The following is a 27,151-nucleotide window of genomic DNA, read 5'->3' as shown; positions in this document are numbered from 1 at the left end:
AATTTCCAAAAAATATCAAAATTTGAAAAAAAATGTAAAAGCTTTAGAAATATGTTAAAATATTAAAATTTTAAAAAAATTTATAAATTTTATAAAAATGTTAAAAAATTTTAAAAATGTTAAATAAATTTTATTTTAATTTACTATCAAAAATTGGATTAAATTTAGAACAATTTAAAAAAATAAAAAGTTGGTTTCTAAAACTGGCTCTATCGCTGGCAACAGTATGCCAATTACCTATGATACTATCTCTATCGACAGCTTTTTCCCATGGGTCATCCATGAAATGTCAATTGTCTAAGCTATAAATTTATTTTAATTGAGCATGTAGATTACCCATAAAGATGACGATGCAGACAATTAAGATATGTTTCTAGACAAGCCTAAAGGTCCATCAACCCACCCCATCACCACCATCCCAACGGTCTTTTTCAGGTTTAATTTAATAATTTTAAAAAAAATTATATATCATGTTATATTATTTTTCGTAACTTGTTATTTTTTTATAAAGCAAAAAGCTTTATTATTTCAAATGTTAAAACCTTACAATAGTCTTTTTCAATAAAACGAAGGAGTCACGCATTGGTCATCATTGTGTTATTTAAAAACTTTTTTTAGTGTTGAAAACCAAAAAAGTTTCTTAAAAAATCTCATTTTTGAGATTTTTTACATTAAGCTACTTTATATGTAGCATTTCATTTCCATCTTAACGTGCATATTCAAAAGATATTTCAAAGATTACTACAGCATAGAAAATAATTTATGGGGAGCTCAACTACATCCATTTGATACAATTGTATTGCTTCATGTAAGGTTTGAAACAAAAAAAGCCGTTAAATTGATTTGGAATTTAAATTGTATTATATTTTGTAGGAACTGATGCTATGGCTCATAAGTGATAAGAAGCTACATAAAAATCATAAATAAGACAGCATATCCAGTGTATCCGACAGCGGATACATCTTAAAGGAACCTAAATATCACCAAAATTCATCTATACAGCACAAATGGTATAAATCTTCCCGTGATTTATATTAAGTCAAGCTTTATCGCTTCCAAGTCAGCAATTCAAGCCAAAACATTGAAATTAGCAAAGTGGGAATTAAGGATATCATAAAACAGTCATGCACGAGTCAACTGGAACTGATTATCAAATTGAAATAAAAAAGGAACCGCTGGATCCTGAACATGAGCAAGTAAGCTCATCGTGCATTGAATATCAAGACATTTTAGAGCCACTAGAACTAAAATATGAAGCAGAAGATGAGCAAGTTGAGGAGCATGCAAGAGCATGTGCTGTAAATCAGCCTAAAAGACAGCATATTAAGGCATACACAAGAGATAATTTTGAGGATGAACTTGAGGAATTTTGTAGAATTTACAAGAATTTTGGCAGTAAATACAAGGAAGAGCTGATTGTCAGGAAATGTTATGGACATTATGGACTTACTGGACCAAAAGTCAAAGTGCTTGATGTCCTGACAAGCAGCATACGCATTTTAACTGACACTGACGATCAGCCATCAGAAAATCCTGTTAAAGTGCTGATAATTCCAACTGGATATCCAAAAACTTCATTCAATCCAGCACATGTGACGTCATTTAGACAGCATGTTAAGGACATACATCCAGACTTACCTAAAATAGACCTTAAACGTGGATTAATCAGCATTAATGACTGTAATTTTGTGAATATAACCAAATTATTCGATAATATTAAGGATGTTAAGGCAGTCATTGACGACGATGATCAGTTATGGACGATTTTTGAGTTTGATCCACAAAAAAAGCCATTTGTACCCGAAAATTCAGCATCAATTGACTCAACAGCATCAAAAACAATCAAAATTTCATTAAAAGATTTAAAAAATTTAACGGAAGTCCAACCAGATGTCAAAATTAAGGAGGAACCGCTTGACAATCTGGACCCAGCCATATGTGACGTTAAAATTAAGGAGGAAGTCAATGACGACCAACCATTAATATCAAATCTGCCTTTATACTTGACCGATGATCAGTCAGGCACATCACATCAGGATACATACATAATAAGAGAACTTGACGTCAAGCAGGAACTGACTGAAGATGAATTTTCATATTTTACATCAAATTTGAACCAAAATGACAACGATGAGGATGAGTTCCAATACAATACAGTCAATTCCTTTAAATCAGACTTGGCAACAAGACGTAGTGTCTCACATACGGTCGTGTCCGGTAAGTCTGACAAGTCTAAAGCAGAAGCAGCTTTATTAGCGATGCAGGAACTAATGAAAATTGAGCAGGACAAGAGACAGGAACGTGAACGATCAGCAGCTGGACTTAATCAAGTTGAAAAGCCAAAAACCATGAATGTGTCACTAAATGTCAATGGAATTAGGGTCGTCACTAAAGTGTCACTTCCAAATGTTAGTGGAACTGCCAAAAAGCCAATCAAGTCAATTGAGGAAGAATGCAAGTTCCAATGTCCAATATGTTTCATAAAATTCAAAACGGACGGTCAACTTATTGGACATAAAAGAATCCATGATACAGCCAAGGCTAAGCTTAACACAGCGGACATGACCAAAAATGTCTACAAGGAAGTCAAAATGAGAATTGAGCAGATTGGAAGTAGACGCAGCATTCATGTCTTACTGCCTAATTATGACTATGCCTTTATAGTCACCAACTCAACAGCCAATAAGCTGTACATGAAGTGCTTCCGACAAGCATGCGAAGTTAAGGCATACAGCACTAATGATGGTAAATTCTTTGTTAAAGTTGGTGATGAGCATTGTCATGGCTCGGACAGGGAAGTAATCCTGTCCAAAATTGACGAGAAAAAAAGAAGTGACTTGGAAAAGACAGAAGTCATCAATAAGAGTGTCCAGGAGGCAATCGCACAGAAACAAAAGCAAAAGAACTTGATGGAAGAGAAGAAAAATGCTTTAATTGAGAGAATTAAGAGGTCGCAGGAGGCAGCAAGTAGCAATGGCGATGGCAAAAGATCAAGTCGTGAAGTTAAAAAACGAAAATTTGAATAAAAAGTTTTCGATGTGGTTTGCCGAGACTAGTAGGAAGGCTTCCTGTCAAAGTCTCTAAAAATCAATAAAATAGACTAAATTTTGTCAATTTTAAGATTTAATTAATTTTAAATATCACGATACTAGTGTATATGGCTGGATAGGTCACACTAGAGAAAGTATCGTAAATGGGATGGGAATTACCGTGCTTGGATGAAATCCACAAGCAAAAAGACGTCCATGTGCTCCAAAAGCAACCTTGGTGTAGAACAGTAATGCGGGAATGTCAATAAGATGTCAAAACAGAGAATATGTCCAAGCTTTGTGTCAGTAACAGAGTCAGATGGAAGAGATTTTGTAATAATGTTCCAAGTCGGAGCATGGTTCTAGTAAGTAAGTAAGTAAGTAAGTAAGGCGCTCATTTTCATGATTTTCAGCTTCACACTGCTTACAAAATGGCTTCACATGTGTAAAACAATTTACATGGTTCCTTTGTTATATTTTGATAATTCAATTGAAATTGAAGGAAATTTTAACGTATTTTTTGAATTCAAATATTAACGGAAGAATTTTATTTAAAAGTTGCTATAAAAATCTAAATGTATGCTATAAAATAAATGACTTGAATGAAAAAATTACAAAAGTCCTCGTGTTATTGATCGAGGGACTTAAGCGCATTTTTGTCCCAGCGATCAGTACTTAATTTACAAGTCACTTCCAGACCTAAAAAAACTAGATCCAGCAAGTCACTTTCAGACCTACAAAACAATTTTTCTTGTAACGGTTTTCTAGGATTTAAACTTTCTAACGGTTTTGCGGAATTCAAAATTTTCCCGCCAAAAGTTGTTCAGGTTTTGTACTGAATGCAGAAATTTATTAATTATAGTATATTAAGAAGTAACGGTTTTCTGAAATTCAAACTTTCTAACGGTTTTGCGGAATTCAAAAATTTCCCGTCAAAAGTTATTCACGTTTTGTACTGAATGCAGAAATTTATTAATTATAGTATATTAAGAAGTAACGGTTTTCTGAAATTTAAACTTTCTAACGGTTTTGCGGAATTCAAAAATTTCCCGTCAAAAGTTATTCACGTTTTGTACTGAATGCAGAAATTTATTAATTATAGTATATTAAGAAGTAACGGTTTTCTGAAATTTAAACTTTCTAACGGTTTTGCGAAATTCAAAATTTCCCCGATAAAAGTTGTTCACGTTTTGTACTGAAAACAAAAATTCATTAATTATAGTATTTAGACAATGTTTCAAGATTTTTTAATGGGCGTCGCCGCAATAACTTTATGGAACTGAGCTATTGCAAAAAACCAGAGCTCTCAACAATGTCTGGTTGCTGAGATCTCGCGTTCCAGCCGACCGAACAAAGTGTCTTATTAAGCTACCTTTTTGAAAAAAATTTCAAAAATGCGCTAAAAAGTGATGAAAAGAAACATTTGAATGTGAAATTAATTAAATAAGTAAATTTAGTAAAAGTTAATTGATGAATAAGAACTAGTAAGTTGAGAATTGTGTTTAAAATTATGAATTAAGAAATTTATCAAGTAGTTAAGGATTAAAAGAACTGAACATATGCGGATACAAAAAACATGGAATAGAAAATTAAATAAATTACAATTTAAATTACAAAAATATATTTATCTTCTTATTAATCTCAAAATATTTCTAAATTATTACTAAATTTTACTTAACTTTAGTTCTTGTATCAGCAAAGGAATTGTTCAATATTTCAGACTACGCCTTACTAGGAGGGTAAGGTGGGTGGGAGCGATGGGTGGGATGGCTGGGATAAGAGAGGAGGTGTCCGACCGTTACCTTTGCCATAATTTTTGGATTTTGCAAAAATGCGCTAAAAAGTTACAAAATAACCGGATTTCTAATTCTCGGATTTTGGATGGAGAAGGGCTGGAGAGAACTCGAGAAGGATGCATAGTACCCTCACCCCAATGGCCCCCCTCTATTTCAGTTACAATATTCAAAGTTAAAAGATCATCAAATATAGAAAAATTCACTCTCGTTCTTCTAATTTAACCATGGCTGGATAATGAAGTAGCCGCAAGCCACAAAAAAAAAAATACGCGACTTCCATCAAAAAAATGCCGCGAAAATGAAAAAGTCTAACAAAAATTTACATAATGACACGAACTAAATTAACTTTTGTGTCCTCAAAAAAACACACAGAAAAAAATTAATGAAAAAAAGAACCAAACTCGAGTTAGAGATGAGCGGAAGTGTAAGTATCATAGAATGCGATTCATTATTATGGCCAATGGCTAAATATCGTCCTGATGATGATGATCGTAAAGAATTTTCATTCTGTGAGGATGTGAGGAGGAACAAAATTTAATCTTTTTTGAGGTCAATTGTTGTGGACGACTTTTTTTTGGAAGGAAGGAATGGAAAAGCAATTCGTATTTAAATTGCTTTTTGAGGTGATTTTGAAGGAATTTGAAGGATTTTAATGACTGTACAGATAATATGTTTAAAAATTAAGACTGAAATCAGTTTAAATAGCCACAAAGACTGAAATTACTCAAAAATTGTCAGAAAAATCACCCAAAATTGGATATTTCAGTGCCAATGCTAAAATCAGTGCTTCAGTACCATTAGTCACGGTTTATACGGGAATAAAAGCTTCTACAGAGCCTGCAGAAGGTAGTAACCTGCAGAAGAATTATTTCCTTGGTTGAGGCGCACAAGGGCTTATTGCCGCGGGTATGGAATGTCTAAAGACAACTCTATCATTCGAAACGTTCTGCCAATTCGGGATATTAAGGTGTTTCTACCGTTAATTTTTTTTTTTTAAATTTTTTTTAAAATTGCGAAACAAACTCATAATTTTGTATAACAATGATCATATTTTTGTTATAAATCTTATCTACAATTATGTACATAATTTAGGTCATTTGTCTTTCTGTCTGTCTTTCCGATAGGAGTAATTTAAAATTATTTATTACATTATATAATTTTAAATCTTTTCAAATTTTTATTTTTATTTTAATTTTTTAAAAAATTTAAAATTTGTTTCTAAATTTTATTGATTTTTGTTAAATTTTTGTTAAATTTTTGTTATTTTTTTTTAAAAAATTTGGTAAAAGTCTTACCACCTTAAACGTGTTATACGGGGATAAACATACGAAATTTTTAAAATCAATTTTTTTTCTTAAAATTATTAAAATTAATTGAAAAATGATAATTTTTAACCTAAAAACCAAATTTTGTAATTTTAAGTGAAATTTGACTAAAACTCTATTTTCGATTTTTTGTAATTTTTTCTAAATTTTTATTAAATTTTTTTTAAAATCACCATGTTTTGTGGGGGATTATTCTAGTCTTCAGTAAAAAGTTGATTAATTGAAGAGATTTAAATTAAAATTAATTAAAAAAGTAAGTTTTTTGTGATATTTTACCTATTTAATGTCTGCATAGTGCTTATAAAAGTTGAATTAATGCAACAAAACTGATTTTAGTTCCACAAACAAGCACAAATACTTGAATTTATTTGATTTTCAAAAAAAAAAGTCATCACATTATAATTAGTCATGTCAAAAGAGCCTGAAATCGCAAATGTCGCCGTTAATATCTTAAGTGACCATCGTAGAATCAAAATTGATGAAAAATGCATCCTTAAAGTACAAAATGAGATTAAAAATGTCAGTAAGGAAGTGAAAGATGCCTGTAAAATCATTAACTTTACATCCGATTGTGACTTTGATGACATTTTAACATCAATTGGTCGACTTAATTCAAAATTATATCAAAAACTCTTTATTTTTGTCATTAATATTCAAAATTTTGCAATTATTTTAAACGAATCGGCAAAAAAGTTTGGAAAATTGCATGAAAAATTGCTTGAATTTGCCAATAATCGTCCTATGATCCTTCAATTGACATCAATTGATGAGAATGTGTCAAAATTTTACACCAAAAATGAAAATTCATCACTATTTAATCCAATTAATGTCCAACAAAGTGAGGCTAAAGTGTCATCATTATTAAGTCATTTACTGCATCCAAATTATGACAAAGATGAAGATGAAATAGTAAAAAAATTGGAAGGAATTCGAGATCGTTCAATAATTATGAGATTTTTACACACATTAACATTATCAGATGAACTTTATGGCGCCTTAGTAATGATTGCAGCCAAAAATGGCACAAAATCTGAAATAATAGCTGCACTTGATTCACCATTTGAATGTAATGGACGTATATTAAGCAACAGAGTACAAAAGTACATAACTAATATGCATGAAATTGATGATGAGCCCAAAAATGACACATCAGTTCTCCACACAGCCATACAACATCATAATGTTGACGTCATTGACTATTTAATGACTTATTGTGTACATTTGATTCAGCAACTTCCGTTTGATCATCAAATTCAAATTTCATCAATTGCAAATGATTTGAAACAATTTGATGTCCTATCTGACTTGTTGGATTATGTCGACTATCCATTTCCAAATAAAATCATTTTTACATTAAATCAACGATTAAATGACATTATCGTATGCCGAATGGAACTTGCGTCAGCAATAAAAGAAGAAAACTTTATCAAAATTGATAATTTTATGAATAAAAATCAACGACTTAAATACATCTACAGCAATGAAAATGACACGGCATTGACTGTTGCGTTAAAATTTAAGAAATTTTCAATTTTCTATTATTTAAAGTCACTTGGATGTCAAGGTGAATATTGTGATGACATTTTACAAAAATTAAGTCAAACAGAACGGCAAGAAGCTATTAAACAAGCTCAAATACGTAGAGTACATAATGTCCAAAAGGCTAAAATTAGCGCCAATAATGCTGTTCATTTATTGTCAATAAGATCATTGATACATAATAGTAGAATTAGTAAGGAACAAGAAGATGAATACAGAAACAAAATAATGACTTGGTTTGAAGACATTTATCAAGTTGCACCGGAAATGATCACCGTTGCTGGCACATGCAAGTACTTGAGAATAATATTCGACTTTGAATGTAGTTCGGTGAGTTTTCATTTGCTTAATTACTGACTGACTGGAACTATGCTCCGAATTGGAGCCTAAAAAAAGGCTTTACATCTGAATCTATTGCTGACCACATCACAAAGCTTCTACAACTTCTGAGTTGGCATTCCTTTGTTACCGTCCAATGCCATATTGCTTTTGAACGCCTTTTTCCTTCTGTATTCCAATCAATGGCAGTATAACAAGCTTGTGTCCCTCCCCCAATTACAAGCTTTGTCCGAAAATACCCCAGCAGACAAAGAACATCCTCTCAAGATTAGAATAAGCTCTCAGCATGCTCATACTTAGCTACTTTACTGGTCATACAGATTTAATCAATTGTGATTATCAAGTGCAGCACTATCACTATCAATAGCTTCTTACGAAGAGTTCTCTGGCTTCATTGGGAGCTTCCACTGGTCTCCTAATAACATGTCCAGACTATAGAAGCTTGTTCACTTTGATTGCTCTAAAATAGGTCTTCTTCTATCTTAGAATCAAAGACATGAGCAAGCTCATATCTAGTACAAATATTTAAGGTGACCAAAAGGTAACAAGTATCCTCATTGCCTGTTAGGGATTGTGTCTTGGGGTCAGCGTGACTCTAGTGTAATTGTACTCATATCTAGAGTAATGTAAGGCTTGGGACTAGAGTTGACAATGTGAAGGTGCCTTTTTGGTCTATTGTAGGAACTGCTAAATAAAAAATAAAATCATGACAGCCTTTGGACTGCATATTTTGACATTTTTTATACCGTGTACCTTAGGAGCCGTTCATATATTACGTACGATTGTTTGAATTGTAGCAAAATCTTGGACTCCTGTGAGGGGTCGTTCAGATAGTAGGGGTGGGCAGGGGGTCGGTCTATATATTCGTTTTTTGGCGTGACGTATTAAGTGAACGGCCATCTTACAGAGGGTTACGCAATAAGCGATCGACTCCTAATGAATTAATTAATTTTTAAATTATTTAATATATATTTATTTCTTCATTAATTTTAATAGGTTGAAAACATGAGCTTATCATCAGCTAATGCATTAGGATCATCATATTCAGGACGTAAATGGATCTTTATTGGAAGTAAATTATCAGATAGACAACGTGAGTTACAAGTTAAAGGTGTTTTAGCACACGAATTGTGTCATTATGTTATGTATCTTGTTTATGAGAATCATGAGAATCCATACTATAAGCACATGCTGAGTGATATGGATAAATATGACAATGTTGTAAAATCAATTGACATATGGTCATCAAGTGATGTACAGGATCGTAATGATGAATGTAATGGAATTATTTCATCCGTATTTATTGATTATGACAGTAAAGATCATCATGCTGAATTGATTGTTAGAGCTGTACAAATGTTGATGGAGTTTAGTGATGTGACAATGATTAAGCTACAGGTTAAGTACATTAAGCTATTTGGATATTGGACAGTTTTCGTTGTACCAGAGTTTCAAAAGTATTGTGATGAAAATCGAGTAAAAGTGAGGCAAGTCAATGAAAATTTTGAGTTAATTTCAACAATTAAGCATGATAAATATGAATTGCGTATCCAAAAGCTTGTCAAAAAATTTGATTATAATGAAAATAGTATAATTGTAACTAATATACCAAGATTGGTGCTTACAGAATTATATCAACAAGCTTACAACAAAGACGGTGATCAAATTGATATAAAAATAATTTTTTTTGATGCTTTAATGCTTAAAAATCAGGAAAAAGCCCGTAAATTTAAAAAAGTCATGGATAAAAGTCCAAAAATTCATCTTATAGTCGATGTATCAAAAGATGAACTTAACCTGAATTTAGACAAAATGACAATGACAACAATCATCACATCAAATGTAAATCACATCCAAAAATTGGACAGTAATAATCCCATGCTACACCTTACCTACGACTGGAATGACTTGACTGAAAAAACACAAAAATTATTGCTAAAAACTAAAATAAACTTTCAAAATTTAAACATTAAATTGAGTGATTTGCTGTTAAAGGAACCAAATACAAGCATTATGAGCTTAACTAATGTAATTGATGATCAGCTACTGAACATGCTCCTTGAAAAGTCACCAATAATAATTAACAAAAAAGTTAATTTAAATGAAAAAAAATTTAATTTAATTTTTAAAGCACGTCGATTCCAACGAAAAAGAAAATTGTATATTCTATCACAACAACAACTTATTAAGGATGTAAAGGATAAATGTTATGTCTTAATATCAGATAAAGCTGGTAATGGCAAAAGTTGGGCAATGAAAAACATTGCAAATGTCTTACGTGATGAAAATCCATCAAGTTGGGTGACTTATGTTGATTTGAAGCAATTTATTGGCGAGTTTAAGGAACAAATGGCAGTAAATGCTGAACCTGATTTTTTGTCATTTATGCTCAAGTACATTTTAAAGCCACAACAACAATTTGAGTCAAATATCTTCAAAAAACTTTATAATGACGGTAAAGTTTACATCATATTTGATGGATATGATGAAATTGCACCAAATTATGATGAATTTATATTAAATTTGGCACAAAATTTTCAACAAAATCGAGGTAATCAGTTATGGATTGCAACACGTGACTATTTTGAGGTTGATATAACAAATAGACTTAAGACTGATGCTGTATATAATCTAATTGAAATGACAGATGATGAAGGAATTGATTTAATTGCTAAAAGTTGGATGTTAGACAATACAAATTATGGTCATAAAATTAATACAAAAGATGATTTAAGTCATTTTATGAATACATCCGATTTTAATGAATTTCAACTGGAAGCGACTAAATTAGTTAAAAAAACAGCAATTATAAAATTTCGTTCAATTGGTTTACCACAATTATTTAAAATGATAGCTGATGGATTTCAAACAGCTAAAATTCAGGATCAACTTAAAATTTTTAAAATGTTTGAAACATTTGTGATACGTTTAATTAAGAGATGGTCGGGTGAGAAAGGTGATATACGTAAGAATGCAAGCGAAAAAAGTCATACATTTGAAACAAGTATTCATAAATATCATCGATATGAAGCAACAAAAAGTGTATTTGAAGGTTTAGAAGAAATTATATTTAGTGGATATAGTGGACGTGAATGGAAGTTGGAGGAAATTATAGCTTTTGGCTTAATGAACATGATGAATGGTAAATTAAATTTTATACATGAGACATTTCGGGAATTTTTTGTTGCTGATACCATCCTTAAAGCATTAAATTCTATGAATATATATAAAAATATTAAACTATTTGTTAAGACTCTTATTGCCATATTTATTATTGATAAATATGAAATTATAAGGATGTTTTTGGTTGATGCATTGAATTGTGATGATGAAAAAAGTGCCAAATTTCAAGAGATCTTAGTTAAGGAATCATCAACATCGGAACTAAAGAACTTGATTCGTGATAAAGAGTTTCTTAATATAATGGTAAAATCCAAAATTAACGTAAAATTCTTTGATGAATTTTTAAAAAAAATTGTGAACAAAATCGACAAGAAATTTGTGGTGAATGTGTTGGGCAGCATAAACAAGAAGAATGAAATTTTTTTGGTTCATTTCATCAAAAATTCGGATTTAAATTCACAAAAAATTCAGGAAATGTTTAAAGTTCTACAGAATTATGATTTGTTCGATTTATTAACTTATTGCACTGAATATGGTCAAACAATACTTCAAGTTTGTGTCCTAATTGAAGAACCAAACTCAAAATACCTTGAAGTTGTTTGGAAACAAGTCGGAATATTTTATAAACAACAGAATCAGTTTGAAATCTTGAAGAAAATTATCACAAAAGTTGACTTAAAAAACGAAAATATATTAAATACTTTATGTTATAATAAGAATGAAAGTTCACATCGTTGCTTGTGGAACTTGTTGTTTAACGATTTAAATGATGAGAATGAATTGAAAGTGATGCTTCTTAACAAATATATTGACAAGGACAACTTTCTTCAAAGGCTTTTATTTCAATGTAAAAATCCAGAAATAATCAAACTTACATTTACACGATTGAAGCAAATCTTATCAAATGATAACTATCAAGACATTCTACGAATTAAAGGTAATTTTATAATTTTTATATCACATACAAGACACACGTCTTGTGACAAGACACATATTTAAGATCTGAGAGTAATTTTAAAATTTATAATTTTAGAAGCAAAAAGTGGATTTTTTGAGTCACAATGGAAGAGACTTACTAATAAACTTGACTGTTGGTATTTAAAGTTCTATAACGTTGATATCAGCTTGTATTCTGGAATTAGCACACCATATTTTATAAATAATCTACTTCAAATTGCTGTACATGGATCTGATATCATGGAAATTCATGAATTTTTGTGGAAATGCTTTAGTGATGCTTTTAATGATAAAACGAGGTTTGTTAAATTTCTCGTTGAAAATAATAACAATTCATTTCTTATAGATGTTGTTGAAAATTCATCTGGTAAACATTTTAAGTTCATTATAAATGAGTTAGTAAAAATGACATCGAAAGACGAGATTAAGAAAATATTATTGGGCTCTAATATGTTTTATGTTAACTGGTTAACAATAGCAGCAGGACGTAACAAAAGTTTGGAATTTCATGAAATTTTATGGGAAATTTTTGGAGAATTTTTGGATCAGTCTGAACTAAAAGATCTATTTACAATATTAATCTTGGAGGTAATTCGTCAAAATAACAAAAATATTGTTGAATTTACATGGGACAAAGTTAAAAATTCGATGGAAAAATCAGAACATGCCTCATATTTGAAAAGCATTTTAGTTAATTTGGAATGCTTTCAAAATTTAATTTTTAAAAAGAATTTATGCCAAAAAGAAGTTTACGAATGGGTTTTGAATGCTATTCAAGAGTACCAAATTACTTTTTCATGGTTTAAACGGTTTTTAAGAGATTTAGTGACTATTTTTTTTTATTTATTTGCAATTTTTTATATGACTCGATTATTATTTATTAAAAATTCTTCAGATTCCATGAAGGAGTGAAAAAAAAATTTGTCTTAAAAGTTTTTTATGAATATTTCTTTAATTAACTATTTTTACCCCAATGTTATGAACTTATATTATGTATTATTGTAATATTTAACCACAAGAATAACAAATTCACTACATAGAGGCATATAACAAAAGATTTTTCTGAAAAACTAAACTTAATCGGTTAAATTTTCGAAAAATTCAAAATTTTTAATTGTCAATATTTCTTTAAATATACATTTTTATATTCACACCGTTTTCACGTGTGAATGTATTGAATTTGTTCAGATTGAAAAATCAGTTTTTTGGATTTTTCAGCAAAACTAAGCACAATGGCAAGTTTTGTTCTATCGCAAAAAGTTTGTGCCTGAAATTCCTCACCATAATCAAAAAACAGATTTGAAATTGGTTGAGGAATTGCTGAGAAAATAAAAAAATTCGCTTTCTGTAAGCAAGCAAACAAACAAACAAACAAGCAAACAAACAAGTTAATCAGCAAGAAATCTCAATAACCAGACATCGTAGAGACTTCCAATTTTTTGCAGGCCTGCTCGCTGGAGCCTGATCCCTCAAACATTTGCCAAGCGAAGCTTGGCCTACCCGCTGGAGCCTGATTCCTCAATCTGCCAAGCGAAGCTTGGCCTACCCGCTGGAGCCTGATTCCTCAAACATTTGCCAAGCGAAGCTTGGCCTACCCGCTGGAGCCTGATTCCTCAAACATTTGCCAAGCGAAGCTTGGCCTACCCGCGAGACTTTTTATGGACGGTGTGAATATATCCGCATTGGGTTTCTACCCGATACACTAGTTGTGCAATAAAATTACACATAATACATTTGAAAACGCCTAGGCTTTGTAGTTATATCTTATTTGTGCCTGTAACTACTATAATTAAGGAGAAAATTGAAGAAAATACAACTTAATCGGTTAACTTTCGACCGATTATTGCAAAACACAAAACACATTTTTAGCCATAATTAAGCTATGTTAAGATCTTTAAACACTGAAAACACATTTAAAATTGAAAAATAATCCTATATGTGTTCCAAAAGTTAACTAAAAATGCATAACTTAAGAGAAAAATGAATATAAAGTTTTGGACTAAAAATTTTTAGGGTTCCGTTTACTCATGGAATCGTTTAGTTATAAAAAACTGCTTTCTAACCTTTACGCCACATCGTCACATTAATTCATATTTTATTAATGCCAATTCCTATATATATATATATATAATATTTATTTTATATCATTATTATAATTATAATAATTATTGAACTTAATAAATTGAAGTAATTAAATAATAAATTAATTTTTTTTAGTGATAATTTTTAAGGGTTTTTAAAAATTCAAACATAACTGCTTAAAGTAGGACACTCCTCGAGAGTTGGCAGAACTCCCGCAGAGTAGAGTTGCCTCAAAACAAAAAAGTAGAGTCCGGACTTTTTGGACTTTTGGAGTCCGGACGCCAAAGCCCTGCCAACTCTGGTCTAAACATCTGTATTGTGCGTCCCATACCCATACTAATTCTATACCGACCAATTTGGACTCTCCTTCCCTTAAGATTCTCTAATTCAACAACATACCCCCACCCACTCCTACCCCCCCTTCCCCCAAAAATTATTCATTACAATTCAGCATATCGAGGACATTTCGTATGATTATTCCATTAAGAATTCTCATTTATTTACTCATTCAATCGCATTGAATATGTGTGGCTGTGCTGATTATTATGCATCATGTCTTTCCGTTCCTATCCACAATCCACTTTTACTTCCCCTTCCTCACTTTATTCTCATATCTTCATCTTTTATTTTGTGTACTGTTTATCATCTTATTTGAATTTTTTCAGATCAAATTCGTGGATTTTTTTATTCATAGTCGGCGGTGAGGGGATGTTAAATGATTTTGAGTGGAGCATGTTGGATGTTGATGACTTTAGGTTGATATTAGGTCTAGTTTAGTCATATTTGCATGCTGTTGTCTTCTTTGCGGATGTTGGGATCTGCGGACATGTTGGGATCTTCGGACATTTTGGGATCTCCGAACATGTTGGGATCTGCCTGCATGTTGGATCCATCTGGGTGCATCTTGAGACTAATTGGACCAGAGAGTGTGGCTTTCTCAAAAACGACCGTTAATTTTTTTTTCAAAAAAAAAATTTTTTGTCGCTAAAATTAAAATTTTTTTTGACCGTTATTTTCATTTTTCATTCGTAACGGAAATTTGTCTTTTAAAATTGGTTGAGTTCGAAATTTTCGAAATTTTCGACAATCTAATGTCGAAAAATTCGAATTTGAGACGGCCACATTCTGATTTGGACATCTTACTTACTTACTTTGCTGGCCGTACAGATCAAGTGTGATCCATGGCCTCCCTCAGTCGGTTCCTTAAGCTGGCTCTATCGCTGGCTACCGCTTGCCAATTTCCAACATTTGTATAGTTGATTTGGACATCAATCTGGTATAAATCTCATTGAGCTGAATTTTACGTTCCATTTTTGAGTTCATAGCCATCTCAAGCACATCAAGCACCCCTATTTATCAACCATATAGACCCAACAAACATCCACTCAACATTCAATCTCATTTGATATTCTTATAGATTCATAATAAATTGATTATATGATTAAATCAAAATTTCAAATTTTTTTTTTGTGCTGTATGTCCTCATTAAGCAATTACTCGATAAGACATTTCATGTATCTTACGTTGTTCTCCATCCATTTCCGATATATTTCCTATTTTGTTATGGTTTAGAATAAATTTAAATAATAAATTAGATGTGCAGTCAGTGGGGATAGAGTCGTCTTCATGAATATAATCGGAACTAACAATGTAGATGAAAGGAATAATTTGAGGAGATACGGGATGGTGGATATGAATTTGAAATTTGAAGCATGCGAATCAAAACTAGTGTAGATATAGTCACACGTGCCCGACAGAAGTGCATTTTCCACTGCGACGGACAAAGAGATCGGACAGTCAGAAAGTCGGACAGTCAGACAGACAGACAGTCGGACATACAGACAAACGGACAGACGGACAGACGGACAGTCGGACAGACGGACAGTCAGTCAGACGGACAGTCGGACAGCTGGACAGTCAGACAGTCGGACAGTCAGAAAGACAATCGGACAGACAGACAGTCGGACAGAAAGACACATAGATGGACAGACAGACAAAGTAAGGAAAATGCACTAAAAAGGATGTGATGTGCATCATAAAGAATTAACAGCAATTTTAGACCAAAAAATTCCGTCATTTTTCATCTCAAATTCCATCACATAATTCGACCGTCCACTACACAGCACGCAATACAGCTATTAAATAATAAAAAATCATTCCTTCTCGCTCTTTCACTTTTACTCTTTAACATACACACCGAAAAGGCGATGCTGACCCTTTCGTTGACGACTACGCACGTTGGCCATCCAACAATATCAAGTTCTTTTGCGTTCGCCCATCCATCCTGCGCAATGGCTGACTTTTCGTCGGTCTCTCAACCCTTTCAGTTTCTCTTTTTTTTTATTTTGGTAGTCGTCTAATTGTGAGGCTGAAGGGTGGAAGAGAGTAACGGGTGAAATTGGATTTTTTTTTGGTTGATTTTGGTTTGGAACTAAAATTGAGGAAAACTCCGCCCAGAATTGATGAAAAAAAATCACATTATATTTTGGTGATTTTTTGTTTATTATTTTCAGGTTTATGGATGTTGAGTTTTGATTGAATTATTGATAAATTAAAGTATTTAAGGTATGTGTTGATATGACAGTTGATTACTTCCTTAATTCGCTGTCCGTACGGATCAATTGTGATTCATGGCTTCAATCAGATGGCGCGTAAAGCTCGCTTTCGTATGCCAATTGCTAATACTTACTCCTTTCCTTGGCGAAGGCTCATTTCTGCATTTAGAGTTCGTCGAAAAATGGATCTGTCTTCCACTCGCCAATTAACAGCATCAAATGCAATATTGGCTCTATCGTCAGCTTCCATCCAAGAGTTCTTTGGACGTCCACAAGTATTTAGTATTGTCATAATTACAACAATTAATAACAACGATTAAAGCTTATCCCAGCTACCAAAAGACACCAAAAAATGGTATATGAATGTCTAGATCAGTGGTCGGCATTTGTGTATAGTTGAAAAATTTTGGAAACACCACCAATATGGTTGGTTTAAGTGTGATCGGTTTAAGTTGAAGGTATTTAGAGTTCAGTCAAGTCCGACTCCCGGATTCATAACAACTTTACTTAAAAGACACTAAAAATTTCAGATTTATTTTATTTTTTTTTTTTAAATAATTCTGGAAATGAAGCATGACCGATTTTGAATTGGAGTATAAAATGAAGATATGATTTTAGACCAAAAACAAATAAATGGTCAGTCCATTACAAGTTAATGGCAAGCTCATGTCCAGTCTATGTCTAATTTTAACGTATTTTTGATATTTTGCCAATATCACCTAAATAGCAATTCATCCTTAACAAAGCTCAAAATTGACTCGCATTTTGTGTGAAAAAGGCAATTCAAGTCGTCAAGTTATTCATATCAAAATTGAAGTCAAGACAACTTGAGTCAATTTTTTCATACGAAATCAGTGTCAACATCAAGCTCCGATTCAAATTTACTTACTTACTTCTTACTTTCTAGGCTTAGATACACTGGAGCCCATTGCCGCGTTTAGAAAACATCTGTAGACAGCCCTATCGGCTGATAACTTCTGTCGGTTAAGAATATTGAACTTTTCGGTGTTCCTCTCGATCTTTTTCCGTCCACAAAGTCTGCAAATGTTACTCTACATACTGCTAGGTATTCTTTTGTCGTCTGTTCACAAGACATGCTCATCTCGAGCGATTCAAAGACAATATCAGCATTCATATCTTAAATAGTGATAATATTAGCATCCCGGTCAATTATGCCTACTTCTGTCTCCTTCACGATCCTAAATTCCACAAATCAAACCAAAAATCACATCATAATCCACATCAATATCCACTACCATAATCCACATGTCATTTCCAACAAATAAAAAAAGTAAATAAACAAGTCATAATCATCAATATCAAGTCACAAACCACCAACAAGAAGAATCGAAAAACTTGATTATCGTAACATTTCCTCATCCTCATTCTCGTATATGACTGCACATTTATGTGTAGGTTCACAGTCTTCATTCAAAAAGGAGTCGCGAGTAATTTCACTTTCAATTGTTTACTATACACGACGAAGCATATGCGTGCATGACAAGGACAGAACTACAAAATAAATCCAAATCGCATGCGTGAATGTTGAGCATGAGAGGATCCTATGAGAGGAACTAAAAAAGGAACGGAGAATTGCCACGTGTTGTGGAAGGTCAGCGACTCTTTTGGATTCTCTCACAAATACCAATATAGGAACAAAATTGAGTAACAAGAGAGAGAGAGTAAGGCACAGAGTATAAGGCACTTGTTTGCATTAATCTTAGTGCGTAAATGCACGTCGGGTACGGACGTAATAGAACCCCATAGAATAACAAAAAATGTTATACAGTAGGGGATGAGATGGGATGTTGATGAGGCACGGCACAAAATTTATACAGAACAATCCGTTCACTGTTCATGACAATCAGGCTGGAGAGACGATTAGAATTATTTTGGACGGCGATGTGATCGGATGGGAAAATTTTTTTTGGCATTTTGTGTTTCCCGGCTTTTGAATTCCTGATTATTTTTGGACTTGTTTATCGGGAATATGTTATGTGACTGTTTGGAGAGGAAGTGAAAGAATTTTGTGAATTAAAAAATAAAAAATATTAAAAAAATTGAAATTTGAAATAAAAACTTAAAGTGATATTTAAATGAAGAAATTGAGGAAATATTTACAGAATTTTAAAAATTAAAAATGTAAGTTTTTTAAATGTTTTTTGATGTTTTTTAATTTTTAAAAATGAAATTTGTTGATTTAACAAATTTGCTATTTTATTGTTAATTTTTTTGTTTTAAATTTAACAAGTTAAACAAATTTGGTGCTTTATTTTTATTTTGTTTATTTGAATTATTTGAATTTATTTTTGTTGGGAATCAAATTTGTTATTGAAAAATATTAAATTGGATCTGCAAGTTTCTACATTTATTTATATTTATTTGCACATTTGAAAAGGATTTTTTTTTGTATTTTTTAAATGATTTTTAACAAAACTAAAAACTTTAAAATTTGAATCTTAATTTCAAAATTGAAAGCAAAACAAAATTTGAATTTGAACTTTGAAATTAAAAATGAAACAATCATTAAAATTTTTAAAGATTTTAAAAAGAATAAATTAGATAGAGGAAGACTCTATAGTTCGGACTCCAAAAGTCCACTTTTTTTGGACTCCGGTCAACTCTGGTTTAAATTTACATAAGCTTTGAAGAATTTTAATATCTAAATTTAATAAAATTTGAAAGTTAAATTTTAAAGAATTTATCAATTTTAAAATTCATTTAAAATTTGAAGAATTGTCAATTCTAAAATTGAATATTTGAAATTTTACGTTTATTGTTGAATGATATTTTCTTTTGAAAATTCTAATTAAAATCAGAATTTAAGTTTTAAAATTCGTTTTGTTGTCATTTCAAAACTATAAATTTAATAAATGTAAAATAATTGATGTAAAAAAAACCTTTAATTAATTCAATATTGATTCTATTTTTGCAAATAATTAATTTTTTATAATTTTAGTTTAAAATTTGTTTAATTTTGTTCAATTTTTTTAAATTATAATTTCAAAATAATAATTCTTCTTCAAATCTCAATTAAAAATACTAATTAAAATATTTTATCCAATTCCAGCACACTCATAACCGGCAACAAAAGCTGCAACAAACTTAAAGTACAAGTGCACAACAATAAAACAAATAAAAAAAGTGACATAAAAAAAGCTCAATGAAAATAAAATAAAAATTTTCTTTTTTTGTTGATAAATTGCTCACGACGAGGACACAAAAAGCAACAAAAAAAGATTCATAAAAAAAATCGAGAACTTTTTTGAAAATTTTTTTTTTATTAATAATGTTGAGAAAGGTTAGTTTGGCATCTTAAAGGAACTGATCAAGTGCATAAAAGGAATCTGAACAAATTTTTGTGAACTTTTTTTTTTGGAAATTATGACTTCACCCACTTTACAGGGTACGGCGCTACTTAAAGGTGAGTGTAAATTGGTAATTATAGCTGCTTATTGGTCATTAAGTTGTGATCCATGACATACCTTAGATGTCACCTAAAATCGGTTCTATTAATGGCTTCCGTTTGGCTATTTCCAATTCTAAATGCTCTTGTACCCTGTTCCCTATTAGAGGATATTTCCTGATTTGTTCTGACAATCTTAAGGCAATCTTGTAGTTCTTGTCCCTATTTCTCCCTTTACACATCAAATTCTTGATCCGTATCTTAATCTAGAGTCTATATCATACCTTGATCTCGTACATTAAACAGTCAAAGTATCTTAATTTCCTTTGGTTTCGGTCATGGCTTAACAGCAATGTGTTCCGTGCAAAATAAATACTTTCAGTGATTGGGAGCTTGAGATGCTTCTATTAGGGGTTCCCGATATCAAGTCATTAGCAGGGACATGCCTCTAAACAGCGTTGAATTACCAAAAGGTCAAGAATTTGAAATGTAACAGAAGTGATGGGGGACAAGAGCTGCTAATCTGTCCTTAGATTTGGAATATTGTCATAACGGATCTGTTGGATGACTTGCAGTTTGAGACATGCGATGACGGTTTTGTCTCAATAGACCTTGAACACTGCATGATCCACGGTATAACAATACAACGTACCTAGTTCCACAATTTGTGTGTCGCGAATCACACAAACTGAGTTGAAATGAACAGAATAGTAAAAAATTCCCCGATTTCAGCTTGACATTCCCTGGGATCGAACCCTGGACCTTTGAGTCGACTGACTGACTTGCTAGTCAACTAGAATGACTGTCGCTTTATTGCTGCTTCACAGTTTGAGTCCATTAAGTCATTAAATTGCTGTTAAGTACTATAGTCGATGTAATAGGAAGTATAAAGCTTGTATTAAGCCATACCCCCAAAGCCAAGCCACATCCATTTATTAGTTCAATGTGCTTCAAGTCCATATTCTCAATTTCGTGATCATATCCAGTAAAAGTCATATTAACTCCATCAAAAATATCACTTAGAGACTCAAGCATGCATGCCTGATGGACACGACAGTCCTATTTTCTGGATACAAAAAAACGTTTAAAAAAATATTTTTGTCGTGATTTTAAAATTGATAAAAAAAAAAATGAAGCTTGTTCCTAACTATCCTTGTTACTGACTTGAACTACCTCAACGGCTTAAAATACTTGAAAGGTGCTGTTGAGTAACGATTTTGGCATAGGTTAGTAATACTTTGGGCTGTGAACAGACTAGTCGTGACTTATTATTTTTGGATAGTTAAGTTTTATTAAATTATTAAGCTGTAGATAAGTTGGAGTTTTAAATCTTTTTGTGATTTTTTTGGGATTAATTTTTGAAAAATTAAAGTTAAATTTTGTTTATATTTGGATCAAAATTTGGAAATTTAATTAAAAATTTTAAGATTTTTTAAAACAAATTTTTTAAAATTTTCAATTTTTTAACTTTTGAAAAATTCCATATTTTTAACAAATTTTAAAAAAGTTTCAATTTTTAAAAAAGTTTCAATTTTTAAAAAAGTTTCAATTTTTAAAAAAGTTTCAATTTTATAACAAAACTTCAATTTTGAAAATTCAAAAGTTTCAGATTCAATTTTTATAAAACTTCAGTTTCAAATTTTGAATGTTTCAAATTTTTAACAATTTAATTTTTAATGTTAAAAAGTTTCAATTTCGAGTTTTATAGAAAATTAAATTTTAACTTAAATTTTTTAAAAATTCAAATTTTTAAGAAAACTTCAGTTTTAAACTTTAAAAAATTCCAAATTTAAATTTTTAATAAATTTTAAATATAAGTTTTTAAAATATTTCAAATTCAAATTTCAAAATATCTAATTTCAATTTTTAATTTATATTTTAATTTTTCAAAAATCAAAAGTTTCAATTTAATTCAAAATTTAAAATTTTAAATTTTCTTACAAAATTTCAAGTTTAAATTTTTATAAATTTTAATTTCAAATTTAAAATTTTAAAAAACAATTTGAACAATTTTGAATAGTTAAAAATTTCAAGTGTTTAACAATTTTTAAAAAATATTAATTTATTCACAATTTTAAAATTTTTCAAGTTTAACTTTTCAAAAATTTAATTTATATTTTTAAATTTTCAAATTTTCAAATATTTAATTTCAAATTTCAAGAATTTTCAAATATTTCTGCTTTTAAAAATTTCTAACATTTTTGTAAAAAATTGATTCAAAATTTTCAAATTTTTAACAAATTTTAAATTTCATAAAAATTGCCAAATTTTTCCCAAACCTCTAAATTATTGAAAAAAAAAAAAGGAAAAATTTCTAATTTTTCATTAATTTCTCATTTCACTTCCAATTTCTCTCTCCGCTCCGCATGTCCATTTTCTAAAGTATTTTAATTATCTTGCATCTCTTTCCGTCCAACAAGCAGCATAAAAAACATAAAAAAAAATCCTTCATTCAACTCATTCGTCGGTGCTATTGCGACAGTCCCACGACTTGTATTTTTTTTAATTATTTTGCTGCTGTCGCCATTTTTGTGTCTGTTGTCTTTTCTCCCTTTTGTTTCATTTACTCCTTATTGATGTTGTTGTTGTTGTACAAAAATTGCTTGATTGTGTTAATGAGTTTTCGAGGGTGAATGGATTGAAATTGGAAATGGATGATAGCGATAGGAGGAAAAACATTTGTTAAAAAAGGGAGAAAATTTTTTGTTGTTGGATTTTTGTGAGGAAAATGAGGAAAAATGTAATTTTGTTAATTTTGTATTGAAATTTTTATATTGAGAATTTTAATTGGAAATTTGTAAAAATTCAAATTTAGAGTAAATTTAAATTTGAAAAAGGAAATTTCAAATTTATCGTTGATTTTTGAAATTGAAAACAAAATTTAAAATCAAATTTTAAAATGTTAAAAATTTAATTACAAATTGTCAATTGATTTTTAATATTTGAATTAGTTTAAATTAGAAGAAAATTCAATTTTAAACTTAAAAAAAAATTTTTGAAATTTTAAAATATCCTTTTTCAAATTTTAATTTACTTTAAATTTGAACTTTAACAAAATTGAACATTTTCAAAATTAATTTTTCTGATATTGAACTTTTTAAAAGTTTGAATTTTTTTCAAACTTAAACTTTTTCAAATTTCAAAAATCAATTAACAGTTAGAAATTAAATTTTTAAAATTTAAAAGTAAAAGACTGAATGAATTTAAAAATAAAGTTTGAAAAAAATTCATTAAAAATTCTTTGAAAATTATTGTAAATTTTTTAAATTTTATTTTAAAATCAGAAACAATTTAAAATGCATTAATTTCACCTTAAAACCTTTAATTTATGTCTTTTTAAAAATTAAATTATGAAAAATTCAAATTCTCAATTTTTCATCTAAATTTCCTGGATTTTTCAACTATTGAAAAATTTAAAATTTATGTTTTTTAAAGTCTCAATTTTATTTTTTAAAAATTTCAATTAAAATTTTTAAAAATATCAATTTTAAATTATTATCTCAATTTTGTATTTTGAAAAAATAATTTTAAAATTTGATTTAAAAAATTGAAATCTGAAAAAGTTAAATTTTAAAATTTTTAAACATTTTTAAAATATTTTTTTTAAATATTTTGCAATTCAAAATGTGAAAAATTCAAAGTCCAATTTCTAATAATTTTGACAATTTTTCTTTAAAATTTCCACAAAAATCTTCACAATTTTCCTCATTTTTCCCACAAAACAAAAAAAATAACAAAATAAAAATTCTTTCACATAAAATTTATTTCCACATGTTTTGATTTGCAAAAAGCCGTAAAAAAATACACAACATAATCCACGACATGTGATTTTCCACACACTTCACACTCCATCCATAACCCACATGTGAACTCTCTCAATTTCCCCTTTTTTTTGTGCTACTCGCTCTGTTTACAACTCTTCTCATACATGCTACATGCTACATGCTTCACATAAGAGAGTCGATTTTTTTTATTTCCGTTTTTTTTTAAATTCGCTCCGAAATTTTTTTTTTCTCAATTTTTTTATGTTACACACGTGGTTATCACATCTGTCGATGCTGTTGATTTTTTTTTATGCATGCATGGCAGTTTAGGGGTGAAGATTTTTTGTACATTTTGACGATTCTTTACATTTTTGTTGATTTTTTGTGCATATCAAATGACATTGAGGTAGATAAACAGTTGTGGGGTTCAATTAGGATTGGAATTTGGGTATTGGTTGACATAACGGATTAGAGGAAGGAACTTGCTTGATTATATTGATTGAGGATACTCATAAAACTGATCAATTAGTTCAGTATGCCCAAAATTGCTCAAAATTACCCAAAAATGCCCAAAACTGCCCAAAATTGACCAAAATTACCCAAAACTGCCCAAAAATTGCCTAAAATTGCCCATAGTTGCCCAAAATTGCGCAAAATTACCCAAAACTGCCCAAAAATTGCCCAAAATTGCCCAAATGTTAACCAAAATTGCTCAAAATTGCCCAAAACTGCCCAAAAATTGCTTAAAATTGCCCAAAAAATACCCAAAGTTACCCAAAATTACCCAAAAATTGCTCAAAATAGCCCATAATTGCCCAAAATTGCCCAAAATTGCTCAAAGTTGCTCAAAACTGCCCAAAATTACCCAAAACTGCCCAAAATTGCTCAAAACTGCCCAAAATTGACCAAAAATTACCCAAAACTGCACAAAATTGCCTAAAACTTCCTAAAATTACCCAAAAATTGCCCAAATTGCCCAAAATTACCCAAAATTACCCAAAACTGCCCAAAACTGCCTAAAATTGCCCAAAAATTGCCCAAAATAGCCCAAAATTACTTGAAATTTCCCAAAACTGCTCAAAATTCCCCAAAAGTCCCCAAAAAATTCCCACAAAAATACTAAAACCCAATTTTCCCCTCTTATTTCTCCCCAATACCAGAAATGGACGAATTATCACGAAAACGTAAAGTAAAAGACGAACCATCACCACCAGCAACACCAAATCTCGACATCTTCAATTGCTTTAATCAATCAAATCCATCACCATTAACAATGTTTTCACCACAATTTTTGGCAAATCAAACAGCCGCTGCCGTTGCCCTCATGACATGGCCCATCCAACTACGTGCACAACTCGCATCAGCCATACGTCTTCCGAATCATCCACTTATGAATTGGCCACCGCCAGACATGTCAAAATTAAATAAAGTATTTAAGACTCAAACTAGTGATTCACAAATTGTATCGACGACATCGGACCTGCCGGCACAGAAGAAGATTGCCAAGAGGAAACAGCAACCGGAAAATATAAGGAAATTGGAACCGTTAAAGATAAATGATAAATTTGTGCCAACAATATTATCGCCAACGGAATCAAATTCTGAAATTAGTACGTGTTCGAGTAATTCAAAGGAAACGACTAAGGTGAGTTGGATATGGCATTTAAATTAGGGTATGGGGGGTGTTGGGGACTGTTGAGGGTTGTTAGAGATTCTAGAGGAAGGAGGGGATTCTTGAGGTCTAGGGCTTCTGTGGACGATTGTGACTTGAGGGTATGATTGCTTCAAACTAAGAATTTTCGATGTCAATGACAAATTCTCAAGGTCGAGGTCGAGTCTCTTGAACAAGTGCAATATGCCGAGGCTGATACCAAGTCCCGAGGTTGATGCCGAGTCCTGAGGCGGATGCCGAGTCCTGAGGCTGATGCTGAGTCCCGAGGATGATACCGAGTTCTGGTTGACTGAACCTCATGATTGATACCGACTGTCAAGAACAAGACCGAGTGTCTCGAGAAATTAAAGACCCGAACCTCAAGATCCAGACAGAGTCCATAACAGATACTGACTCTCAAGACTATCTGAAACTACCCTAAATAAGTCTCGGTCTAAGCATCGGGAACCCTTAGTTGGATCTTAGCAATCATACCCTCGAGGACATGGTGGTACAGTGGATATATCACTTAAGATACAATTACAGAGCTTGGAGTCGACTCGGTTTTTTTTGTGGAACTTAGTGTGGATGTCTTAAAAATTACCGTTAATTTATTTCAAAAAAAAAAATTTTGTCGTTAAAATTCAAATTTTTTTTGATCGTTACTTTTACTTTTTTTAGTAACGTAAATTTGTATTTTAAATTAAGTTGAGTTCGAATTGTTCGAATTTTTTCGACAATCTAATGTCGAATTTGAGGCGGCCACACTCTGGTATAGAGTTAAGTCATTTTGGGTCCATATGAAGCCCAAGTCGACTTCAAGCTCTGCTGCAACATTCATCTAAAGCTGATGTCTATGATTATCTATGCCTTAATCTTAGCAATTTTAAGCATATTCCTAATTTCCACCAACTTCTTGTCTTTTTAATCATCAGCAGGAGAAGGTCTTTACATGTCAGATATGCAATCGGTCGTTTGGATACAAGCATGTGCTGCAGAATCACGAACGAACTCATACTGGCGAGAAACCATTTGGTAAGTGATCTAGGCTGTGCTGTACTGTGCTGTATGGTGCTGTATGGTGCTGTATGGTGCTGTATGGTGCTGCATGGTGCTGTATGGTGCTGTATGGTGCTGTATGGTGCTGCATGGTGCTGTATGGTGCTGTATGGTGCTGTACTGTGCTGTATGGTGCTGTATGGTGCTGTATGGTGCTGTATGGTGCTGCATGGTGCTGTATGGTGCTGTATGGTGCTGTATGGTGCTGCATGGTGCTGTATGGAGTTGTATTGTGCTGTACTGTGCTGTACTGTGCTGTATGGTGCTGTACAGTGCTGTATGGTGCTGTATGGTGCTGTATGGAGTTGTATTGTGCTGTACATTGGACTCAAAGCATTAAAACTAATAAATTCTCAATATCCACAGAATGCTCAGAATGCCACAAGAGATTTACAAGGGATCATCACTTAAAGACCCACATGAGATTGCATACAGGCGAGAAACCCTACAGGTAAGTGAATCTTCACTTTTTGAGACCCTAACCTCAAAAATCTCAAAATCCTAACCTCAAAATATCCAAAACTCT

General features: G+C 31.3%; 3 protein-coding genes across 6 annotated transcripts; all 3 read left to right on the top strand.

Annotated features, from left to right (window-relative positions):
- The first annotated feature begins 572 nt into the window (after nt 1-572).
- Nucleotides 573-4,650, top strand: LOC139092500 (uncharacterized). 2 transcript variants are annotated; one of them, XM_070642920.1, is made up of 2 exons: nt 573-808; nt 874-4,650. In XM_070642920.1, the coding sequence occupies exon 2, from the start codon at nt 1,125-1,127 to the stop codon at nt 3,024-3,026; it is 1,902 nt and encodes a 633-aa protein (XP_070499021.1). In that variant the 5' UTR covers nt 573-808; nt 874-1,124; the 3' UTR covers nt 3,027-4,650. The 2 variants fall into 2 exon arrangements, with proteins under 2 accessions (XP_070499021.1, XP_070499020.1); XM_070642919.1 differs by having other exon boundaries at nt 573-813.
- A 1,710-nt stretch (nt 4,651-6,360) lies between these two features.
- Nucleotides 6,361-14,286, top strand: LOC139092499 (uncharacterized). 3 transcript variants are annotated; one of them, XM_070642915.1, is made up of 4 exons: nt 6,361-6,403; nt 6,487-8,019; nt 9,025-12,088; nt 12,185-14,286. In XM_070642915.1, the coding sequence occupies exons 2-4, from the start codon at nt 6,559-6,561 to the stop codon at nt 13,018-13,020; spliced, it is 5,361 nt and encodes a 1,786-aa protein (XP_070499016.1). In that variant the 5' UTR covers nt 6,361-6,403; nt 6,487-6,558; the 3' UTR covers nt 13,021-14,286. The 3 variants fall into 3 exon arrangements, with proteins under 3 accessions (XP_070499016.1, XP_070499018.1, XP_070499017.1); XM_070642917.1 differs by having other exon boundaries at nt 9,025-12,327; XM_070642916.1 differs by lacking the exon at nt 6,361-6,403 and having other exon boundaries at nt 6,414-8,019.
- Nucleotides 14,287-18,570: 4,284 nt separating this feature from the next.
- On the top strand, nt 18,571-27,076 carry LOC139092496 (zinc finger protein 391-like; the record flags this gene model as incomplete). Its single annotated transcript, XM_070642911.1, has 5 exons — nt 18,571-18,887; nt 19,816-20,169; nt 25,076-25,560; nt 26,505-26,601; nt 26,992-27,076. Coding segments are annotated over exons 2-5 (707 nt in total), but the record flags the coding sequence as incomplete, so codon positions are not given.
- Between the last annotated feature and the right edge of the window lie 75 nt (nt 27,077-27,151).

The sequence above is a fragment of the Chironomus tepperi genome, unplaced genomic scaffold (genome assembly GCF_022539635.2).
Source record: "Chironomus tepperi strain 1889 unplaced genomic scaffold, CSIRO-AGI_Ctep_v1 contig_302, whole genome shotgun sequence".
Taxonomy (NCBI): domain Eukaryota; kingdom Metazoa; phylum Arthropoda; class Insecta; order Diptera; family Chironomidae; genus Chironomus; species Chironomus tepperi.
Note: the sequence above shows the minus strand (reverse complement) of the source record. Positions and strands in the feature narration are given on the sequence as shown.